This window comes from Epinephelus lanceolatus, chromosome 3 (genome assembly GCF_041903045.1).
Source record: "Epinephelus lanceolatus isolate andai-2023 chromosome 3, ASM4190304v1, whole genome shotgun sequence".
In the NCBI taxonomy this organism is placed as follows: Eukaryota; Metazoa; Chordata; class Actinopteri; order Perciformes; family Serranidae; genus Epinephelus; species Epinephelus lanceolatus.
Window position 1 is genome coordinate 35027315 of NC_135736.1, and position 11189 is coordinate 35038503.

Below are 11189 nucleotides of genomic sequence, written 5' to 3' on the forward strand. Positions count from 1 at the left end.
TACGTGATGATGATTTCTGGTAATATGCATGTTGGTGCTATCCACCTTCAAGTCTCTGATTCATGTGACGAGATGGTCTCATATGGTAACTAGTTTAACTAGTTTAGGTGCATAAATACTAACTATGTAGCATGCACCAGGGCCTGTCATTATGGCATGAACTGGGGCCCATTGTAACTTCCTTATGCCACTGATTGTATCGAGACTAAAGTATTGTGGGACCTCTGGTTAGTCTGGTTAGTCTGGTTAGTGTTAACTCCTATAAAAACAAGGACAATGTTAATTCCATAAGTGCACTTGCAACAACAGCTGTGTTAATCTTATCCACACTTGACACACATCTGATATTTGACCATTTTTCTGTTGCTGATTTGTAATGCATATAGCAAGGGAGCTTTCTAACTATGTAGGAAATGAGGCACCGATTGGTTGATTGTTTTTATAACCGCAGGAATTATATGCTTTTCTCTACGTGGACAGATTTAGTCATTTAAACAAAAAAAAAAACATCTTACTTTGGCCGACATAACCACAAGTTTTCTCTTTGTCACCACCATTTTCTTACATTTGCATCTCTCTACATAAAATAAAAGTATATCATAACAAGTTTTAATTCATATTCCTACTTTAGTTTTCCCATTTTTCCTAAATTAACATTTTATGTTAATCTCACCACAGGAACAACTCCAAATTCACCTGTCAGCCTCCCCAAGTCACCTACGTTTCCAGCAGGCCGTGGGCCTTGGTCCGACGAGTGCTCCATCTGCTATGAGAACACGGTGGACACAGTCATCTACGCCTGTGGACACATGTGTCTGTGCTACACCTGCGGCCTCAAGCTCAAGAAGATGTCCAACGCTTGCTGTCCCATCTGCAGAAGGCAGATCAAAGACATTATCAAAACCTACCGGAGCACGTAAGGGGACGATGGCTGACGAACGTACGGCCTCCCTAAGAGCAGCAAAATCCCAGAGTCAGGGGAAGAAATGTCTAAGTTCAGGGAATATGAACTCTGGTACTTTAATTTGGTATTTTCATACGGTTATTGTTGGTTGGTTCACTCGCCTGACCTTTATTCAAAGTCGGTACCGCCTTGCTGGGAAGGTCTCTTGTCTCAGCCTCCACATGTGATCGGAGGTTCCACTGAGAACTTTACTCTTGCCAGAGATGTTTGCTCTCTCCTGGAAGACTTTGAAGGAAAAACTGAAACAATTCCAAAATTCTTCTTTTGTTCAGCCATGTAAGATTTAGGGACTGTCACCCATTTGCATCTAAGCAAATGAGTCACCTTGGGGCTGAATGTCTCGATAATAGTTCTCTTAGAGGATGACTGAAGCTCTGAAATATGCTGTCAACCTGATGCGTATTTCTGACTTAAACTCTGACAGGTAATCATCTCAGTATGTCACAACTTGTGTCTGTGTGTTACTGAGCATTGGAAGAGAAGTCAGTCTGGCATCGTAATGAAGTGATGGATTTCTGTAATTGTCGTGGTGATTATCAGTGTGTGATGTGCTTAGAGATGCAAGGCGGTGCTGGGTAAGTAGGATTGTAACACCTCTTGTACTCGTATAATCTAATGTACCTTTATGGTAGTTCTATTGCAAATGTCGGTGGTAGCTATATTGTTGTGCTAGCTAGCTGCTTGCTCTGCAATGTGGTATGTTGCACTGAAATCAGCATTGTCCTCTTAGAAACGCCCCGTTGTAGACAGAGAGGATAAAGACACTTATCGGTTCAAATCAAATCATACAACCCTGCGTCCAGCAGACTGAGCAGCTCCGAATCTATGAAAGGAAACAGGAAGTGAAAGAAACATTTGAATTCTCCTCAGGGCCAGCAGTCTTTTTTAAGAAGATGTGAAGTATTTTCCCAAACTTTACCTATAACCATGCCTAATACACTGTGAGCGCTCATGACGAATTGACAGGACCTCTAAAATAGATCCCATCAGTGGTGTAGTGGTAGCTGATGAGATGGTATACAGCAAGGCAGAGGGGTAGGTTACCAAGAAGGAAGTGGGTATACTCTCCTGATTATTCCAATGACTTTTTGACTGATGGGTGGGAAAAAGAGGTGAGTATACCCCTTATACCTGCATATACCCTCCACTACACCACTAACTCCCATACCAACACATAAAGTCAAAGGATTGTTGCCACCACAGATACAACACAGCCTCCTGCCTTAAACCAGAAAAGGTTCATTTATAACACACGGATGTATCATATTGTGTTTCCTGCCGTTTTCCAAAACCCTCGACACGCTACCAAATAATGCTGTTGCGTGGCACAAACTGTCACAAAATGTTTACTCAGAGGAGAAAAAGCACACAAATTTAAAATTATTTTTGTAACGCAAATCAATGACATTTCGGATATTTAACTGAAATGTTTAATAACCTTTGTGACAGGCCTTTCACCAGCAGCAAAAATCCTTTACAGAAACCAGTTCAGGGTAGGGATGCACCGATTGTTAAATTTTGAGCCAATAACTGGACCGATATTTAAAATAAAAATTTGGCCAATAGCCGATGCCAATGTTTTTTAGTTCATTCATTCATTCATTCGTAAACTGTATTTCCTGTTGGGAGCCTTCCCCAGCTGATATTGGGCGAGAGGCAGGGTACACCCTGGACAGGTCACCAGACTATCACAGGGCTGACACATAGAGACAGACAACCACACGCTCACATTCACACCTACAGACAATTTAGAGTCACCAGTTGTCTTTGGACTGTGGGAGGAAGCTGGAGTACCCAGAGACAACCCACGCTGACACAGGGAGAACATGCAAACTCCCTCACCCTGGTTTCGAACCCCCCGCTTTGGGTTTTAACCAGGAAACCTCTTGCTGTGAGGTGACAATGCTAACCACTGCAGCACCGTGCCACATGATCCTTCGAGCCTGAATGAACCAGCAACCTAAGGATCCTTAGGTTGCCTTTTTATCGACATATATATTATATATATTTATAATGCACCCAATATTTGTCTTTTATTGCCTTGAAAAAGCAATATAAACTGTTTTTATTCCAATTTTTTTTCTCCACAATTTGAACACACCATAAGAACGTTAGAAATTACTTTCAGCTCCAGCTCTAGCTACCAGCTGCTAACAACTAACATTAGCTAGCTTCTCCCATTTATTTTAACATTGGTTTGTTGTTCAACGTAGCATTATCAGTGAATAAAAATGGTGCGCAACCTGACGTGTCATAGTGAGTTTACAGCGCTCTTTCGTCCCAGTGGAGTCCCTGGGAAGATCTATGTTCGTCCCAAGCATGTTTTCTGACGCCCCTGGGAAGACAGAACAGCATTCGTCTCAAGTCCTGGTTTTTAGCTTGAGCAGAATTGATGTGACACAACAGAAAAACATCGGCCACTGCCATTGGCGAATGTCATCTAATTTGCCGATCGGCTGATGGCAGTCAACAAGGCGATTATCGGCTGTTAAGGATCGGTGCATCCCTGGTTCAGGGGCAGGGAAATTTAAAAAAAAAAAAAAGCTCATATTTTGAATATTTGTATGACTCTTATCCCCTAATTTCAGAATAAAATGTCTTGATACATCCCCCACAAATTACACCTCTAAATACAGCAACTCAGCAGTAAGCCATAGCTTATAACAAGACACCACTTGAAGCTGAGAGGTTGTTGTTTTTTTTAATGACATGTTCTTCATTTTGTAGATAATCAACGAACGGGGCTCAAACCTATGCTGCTATGGTATTTGCCAGCTGTCCTTTCCGGGCAAATGCTGACAGTGATGTTTCACACATCCCTCCTCCCACATTACAGTTTGATTACGCTACTGCTTGAAGTGTTAATTCACATTTGAATGTTAACTTATGTATTTAGAGAGATTTTTATCGGTGTGCTTGAATTGAAAAAACAAAGAAAAAAAAGTTTTGTCTGTTTTTTGTTGCTTTTTTTTAAGTTTATTTTGATTGATAATTACAATTTTGAGATTTGTTTTCCTGTTTATCTATCTTTCTATCTTTCCTGAGAATTAAATTCTTTCTTTTTTTCTAGTAGTGAGAACATAGAGAGTTTCTTGTACCTTTTGGCAATAAGAGATATTGCAGTACACAATCAAAACCTCTTTGCTTTGGGGTGCAAGATATAAACTCTTGGTTTTATTACAATCCTTGAATTTCAGGAGCTCTTTTTTGTAATTTATCTTCTTGTGTGTGAGCCCACGTTAGGAAGCCCTGTGTTTATATCTCCTATCATTATATAGTCTAAAAGCCATCCCTGTATGGCAATGATAAATGTCACTTTATAAAGCTACTGATTGTAATCTTGTAAATGTTTAGGCCAGTGTTGCTCTCTGAGACTCAACCATGGCATGTATTATTTTGACACTCCGACCAAATTGAATCTGTTTTTCCTTTCTTTTTTATACATTGTATAAATGTAAGTCCCTTGGTGCAAGACCTTGTATTCAGTTTGGGCTTTCAACATTTACATTCATCATTTTTTTTCAACCTCATTAATTAATAAACACAAACCACAATCCATGCAAAGCTAATTTTTTATCAGTAAATTGTTCTATACGTACATTTTAATGGAAGGTAATTTTATTTTCTGCATCCAGAAACTCCACAGGCTCCTTGAATGTCACTGATCCTGTAATGTACTATTTATTTGTCCATCACTGACGTGTGGACTAATTCCTCCAAACTTGCTTTTCCTGTGTGTTTGCTTTCTTCTACATTGCCACTATATATCTCCTCTGTGTCCGGCCAATCACATAGCAGCACATTTAGAGGTTCTTTCTGTAGATCTTAGTACTTTTCGTCATGCATGAGTAATCTGTTTATTCTGCGTGAACAACGGGACCAACCAAGTAGACGAGCATCAGAGTGGAACGCTGTTAGTGTTCGTGTAGACTGGAACCTGCAGTGGCTAGAAGTACTATATATATATATATATATACACAGCCATTGTTGTGACAAAGCAGCTGAAGTACTTTGCAAACCTGTATTTTCTTTCTTTTTCATTTGAAACAACAAGTGTTTGTTTGTGAACTCTGTTCAGTGTGAGTCGGATGATTGTGGTTAATAAACTTTCCAGATGTGTTTGAGCAAAAATTGTTGGTTTCGTCACTGAATTAACATTTACACAGATACATTTATTTTAAAGTGACAGCCATATCTGTAGGTTGTGTACCTTAAAGCTGCAATGATTTATCTTAATCTATCTTAATGTATCTCTACACTTGGCACCATACTTACATTTGGCCATGTTGTTAAACTAGTTTGCTGTCTCTGTCAATTACTTAGTCATTAGTCTTTCTATAGCAGGAAATGGCACTTAAACGTAAAGGTATGTACCTGAAATTAACTGTACTTCAAAATAAAGTGTGTTTTTTACATACTTGATACGTTTGCAAGACACTTGTGGTCCAATCAGAATGGACCTGCAATGCACTTTTGGGCCGTGACCCACAAGTTGAGGAACCACTGCTTTAAACAAGCTCCGATTTGATGATGGATATGGTAAATATTGAACATTTGACACAGTGTGTCGAATGTTCATTGTTAAAAGCCGCAGGCACTGATAAGATGGCCGAATCCAAGTCACTTCCAAAGAACTTCCCGTCACTTTAAAAATTAAATTCACTGGGGTGTCGGTGGCTTAGTGGTAGAGCAGGCGCCCCATGTACAAGGCTGTTGCTGCAGTGGCCCAGGTTCGACCCCAGCCTGTGGCCCTTTGCTGCATGCCACTCCCTCTCTCTCTCCCCCTTTCACACTTGTCTGTCCTATCAAATAAAAAGTTAAAAAATGCCCCAAAAAATATCTTAAAAAACAAATCTAAATTCACTTATTTAAAGGACTCAAACATGATCCAAACATTGTTCTGAATTAACTTCTTAAAGAAGCAAAACTAAAACTTCATTAATGTTATAAAAACAGTCAAACAGGGGTCAAAAGACCTAACCATTACTTCAGCTGCTCAACAAATTACTGAAGCCACATTCATATTACCTGCGTCTAAGTGGGGCCATGCACATTTATTCATTCAAACTGCTATGACACACAATGATAGCATTGACATATTAATACTAGGTCTATATAAAAGATATTCTCACAACCATGTTACCAAACATTTGAGCAACATTAGCATGCAGTTATAGTAGTGTGTAGCCAAAAGTAAGTCTAATATTGACTCTCCTTTTAGCTCTGTTTTGGCCTCCACCAACCCCTGAGAAAATATCTGGCTCATTAGCTAGTAAATGCTTTGCTATCATTATGTTAGCTGGTTGCTAATCTAATCTGGGAAGGCAGCACACAGTTTATCAGAGCTTGTTTGCTGAAAACAGCTGCCTGCTGCAGCTTTAGGGTGACCATATTTTGATTTCCAAAAAAGAGGACACTCGGCCCGGCCACGAGATAGCCTACTTAAATGATACTCAGAGTTTACTCAAAGATGCCTTATAATTTTAATATATTTAAAGTTTATATGTATGGATAGAATATTCACTTATATTACAAAATAATATCTCTCAAAGACAGAAATGTCCGGGCAAAAGAGGACGTTTGGTCAGCCTAGGCTAGATGAATAGAGTGGAGAGAACCAAACAGTAAAGTTGCTGGAAAACCAGCAGCAAAATGAAAACTAAGGAACTGCAGATTTGGGTGAGCGCTATCTGACAGTTGTGTTTCTGCCCACCTGAGAAATGTAAGTCCAATATTTGCTTTAGCTACTTAGGTTGCTTAGACTTAGTCTCCACGAACTCCTAAACCCAGTAGACCTGAGGGAAACTGCAGAGTCAGGTGATAGCAATGCTTTTTATACTACATATAGTCATTTGATCCCTTGATAGGGTAAACATATTGATTAGTGCAGCTTTAATTGAAAGTAGTCTATATGTTTTTAAGTCTTAACATCACCAATACAGTTTGTGCAATGACGGATTGCAAATTACCAGTCACACAAGTGCTCATCAGGTGCACTACCTACCTATACAAGGTCCAGCAGGAATGACGCCTAATCAAGTCATCTGTGAATAGCCAACTTATTTAGCTGAGGTCACTTAAAGAAGAACGCCAGATGATATAAACTCCTGCCCTATGTCTGACAGAAGTGTCAACTTTTACACTGTTTCCATCCTCAGTCTGACATTGCATCCACTCAAACCAATTTCCATGGGGAAGGGGATCCAATTTTCCTGAACCAATCACCAGAGACCAGCATATCTGCCTGAATCTAAAGTTATTTTAAGTCCACACTGATGTGTAGCCATGCCAACACACTGCTTTTGCCAGAGTTATAAGAGTACAGCAAAGCGAATTAAATCAAACTATGATGCCGTGCAATATTGAGAAGACATCGATTTAGAACAGCCTTGATAGTGACTTCCTGTTACAAAATGTAATGGCTCACGCTTTTTCCCCTTTAAGGACAATGGCCTTGTGGGTAACCTGTGAGGGTGTGACATGTACTTCCTTGTGTGCATGGAGGAAAGCAGCTCTCTCGGGGTGTCAGACAGCGGGCGGCAAAGAGTGATGATAGTCAGCAGAATTAAGTGTCTAGAAGAGCTCAGGGCTACTTCTTAACCGCATTAGAAGGCCAGGTTTATTGTTTTGTGGTGAAGACTGCAATAAAGCCACTGTCGGTGAACGGTACCCGAACACCTCACTGTCCTTCTTTCTGCAGAGTGGTCTGGATTGCTAGAGGCTAGTTACCTGCTAATACCAAGCCAAGAAAATTTAAATTAATGTTAATAAGCCAGTGTGTTCCCAACTACAGTAGGAGCCGGTAAACTGTCACCAATAGAAGTAACAAAAAGTCGAATTCATTGTGTGGCTCTTGCAGTACAAGTATGTACAGTTGCCCATATGACAGACATGTCAACTGTTTGCCTCACACAGATGGTCTTTCTCTTTGCTGGTATCGCACTGGTCATCCTAAATGGAGTGTTAATAGTGTTTGTATGCACTTGACCTACGACACTGAGACCCAAGAAGCCGAAATGTGAGTTGGCTTGTAACAGATGTAGCCAGCCGTGCCCTTTGAGGTCCGCTTGAAACACAATGCTAAGTCATCTGGGGGGCCCTGGCCCTCCGTTACATCATGTGTTATGGTCTCCGTCCCAGCCACAGCTGCTGGGGGGCTTCACGGTGACAGGTAGGGGTTTAGGAGATGAGTGGAAATACGCTGCACTCAACTTTGAAACATAAGTTGTAGATGTGCTCCTGCTAAAATGACTACACTATAAATTCATGAAGCACCTCATCCAGATGTCTCGTCAGAGCTCCCCGATAGCCATCTGTCTGCAATAGAGCGACTCATGACATCTCCATATAAAAGAAGCGACTGAGGGATATGAATAAAATGAGTAATATTCTCATGAAAAGAATAATCCCAATGAGTGTATCTAATACTTGTCATTGTTCGGCTGAGCATTCATAACCCTGCCACAGATCATCATCCTTCAATGTTCACAACCAATGTTATTAGTTATGGTGTATAAAAAAGGACCGATCATAATAGAATTTCATTTTGAGACTCAATGTCAACGTACATATTGAGTTTGTAATGTGCAGGTCTATTCATATGAAAATGTCTGTGTGCTCGCAGTCTGACATATCAGCACTGATGTTGTCTGGAGGGGCAAAGCGAGACTGGTTCAACAGAGCCACCTAGTGGAGAGACGCTGGTATGGTTACCTGTATGTATGCAATGCATGGTTAAAATAATTACTTTGGATAAGATAAAATGTAATTACCAGTTTGAAAAAAAATTAACTCAAGGTCCACTTACTGGCTTTTGTGCTGCTTTCAAAAGCATCTCAGTGTCTCCTTCAGTGAATGGAAATGCTCAGTTGTCCCCATGTAGAGAACTAGAAGGGCACTCGATGTGTCTGCCCTGTTATTCGTATCTGCTCCAAAATGTATTTATATTTTTGGCATTTTAATCTTCGATGAAAGACAGGAAATGGGAGGAAAGAGGACAACAACATGTAACAAAGGTTCCAAAATGGAATTGTACCCAGGAGATTGCTGTAATGTGGTACAGACAGTAACCACTTGGCAGGCACTCCAGATCCAACCCCAAAATTAATGAGCTCTTCCTTGCTTCATCCCTCCACCAACATTCAGGAAAATCAGGGCAGTAGTTTTCCAGTAATGCTGCTGATCAAACAAACAAACCAAAAACAAAACCTTATAAACGAAGGTAATAAAGTTTGAACAGTGAAAGGAGCTGCAGTCTCACCTATACTGTATTTTGTGTCCAAATTCCATAGCCTACTTTTGTGACATGATGACGATTGAAATGTCTCTATGACAGAAGAAAGCTCTGGAAAAAGAAAGTTAATGGTGTTTTTGACCCTGGAAGATTTCCAAGGTGATAGCTCAGCAGTTATTTTCCAATTATAAATGTTCAATATTTACAAAATTCAACCGATTAAAGCTGCACTGATCAATATCCTTACATCATAAAATGACTCTTAAACCTACAGAAAATGATCACCTGACTGTGCAGTGTCCCTCAGTACGGAGTGTGTTCACATTTTCAGCTAACTGTTTTAGTTTTACATCCCATCACTTTGCTGTCTCATACTGTCACCATTTTTATCATCAGCTATGGCAGGGAGCTGTTTCCATCCAAATAAGCTACCCAGTGTTGGAAGGGTTACTTTTGAGATGTAATAAGAGTACAGAAAACTAATTACCCTGTAAAAAATGCAATTAGTAATGTAACTATTTAACTATTTGATTACTTCCCTGACAAATGTTTTAAACATTAAGCTGAAAAGACCTGAAAAAATGTGTGGGTCAGTGCTCTTCAAAAGTACGCGAAGCAACAGATGAATGTTATATTCCACTTATAAACTATATGGAACTGTGTGTAACTCCTTTGTAATCACCAACATTTTGATTAGTAACTGAAATTTAATTACATTTTTTTCTCATTAACTGATTACAATACATATATTTTGTAATTTAATGACGTATAACTAGTTCCCAACACTGGATGTGTCCACTATAAATTATCTGCCCAGCATCAAACAGCTGAAAAAGTTAGCAACACATAAAGTGAAAGATAGAGTGAATATTGGACTTAAACTAATGACTAAGGAGAAATCTGTACACCATGGCAGGACCAGTTGGGAACCACTGTGTTAGCAAACACTCGCCAGTCTGAGTTATGTTTCTGTCATGAGGGATGTTAAGGTCCACAGAGTTAAATATTCAGTGTCATCGACCTATTCTGCTGTCTCTGTTCAATAGCTGTTGTGACGCCCCTCCCACTGTCTCTTTGAGAACGTTCCAGCCTCATCAGGCAGTTGGTTGACATGAGAGGGTCGTTGCCTTGATTAGGCTCACCTGGGCTTCCAGGCTATAAAAGCTGCCTCATGTATTCACTTGGCTTCTCCCTTCCTTTCAGCTGATATCCACCGGGCGTCATTGCTTTTGGTTTGCACCTTCAACACCTCCACAGCACACCTGACACACACGTGTGTGGCTTTCGTAACTGACTTTGCCAACCTACATACTCCATTGATTATTTAAGTTAGTTTTAGTTTAGTTAATTCTGCTTGTTGTAAGTAAATCTTTTGTGTCGACTCCCTTCTTGAGCCATTTTGTGACACTGTCATTAGTCACTCGCTCTACAGCAGGAAACGGCACTTCAAAATAAAAGCTCTGCACCAAAAATTCACTGTACCTCAAAATAAACTTGACACATTTGCGAGTCACTTGCGGCCCATTCAGAACAGACCTGCGACCCACTTTTGGACTGCAACCCGCCAGTTGGGAACCACTGCACTAACATGTGTTTAACATTTAAAAAAATGCATCAGCCTAAAGGTCCAGGGTGTGGGATTCAGTGCCATCTAGTGGTGAGTGTGTGAAGTGTTTGGAAGAACTAAAGTGGCCAACGCAACGGCCCTGTTTAGAGCCAGTGTTGGGTTTGTCCATTTTGGGGTACTGTAGAACAACTAGCAGTGGGAATCAAGAGATGCTACATGATTTTTTTTGTGTTCCGTTGTATTTTAGGTAGCCTTTTTTAACATCTTGGCCAAGGGACTAAAGATGAAACATAGCCTCTTGGCTGATTCTGGTATTTTTATACCATGTAGCCTATATTTATTAATTTACACTGTCCCGTACTGTACTAGTAAACTGTACAATTAAAAGAATAAATGAATAAATACTCAGCGTACATGTATCGATA

The 11189-nt window shown here is 40.1% G+C and overlaps 1 protein-coding gene across 2 annotated transcripts in view; it reads left to right on the plus strand.

Annotated features, from left to right (window-relative positions):
• The window catches only part of neurl1aa (neuralized E3 ubiquitin protein ligase 1Aa), a 98706-nt gene extending 96610 nt beyond the window's left edge, over window positions 1-2096 (plus strand). Inside the window, exon 6 of one of the 2 annotated variants that reach the window (XM_033623137.2) lies at window positions 679-1062. In XM_033623137.2, coding sequence (XP_033479028.1) covers window positions 679-920 — 242 coding nt within the window. In that variant the 3' untranslated portion in view covers window positions 921-1062. Of the gene's footprint in view, window positions 1-678 lie in introns of both variants that reach the window. The other variant, XM_033623138.2, reaches the window with a different exon arrangement.
• Window positions 2097-11189: the final 9093 nt, after the last annotated feature.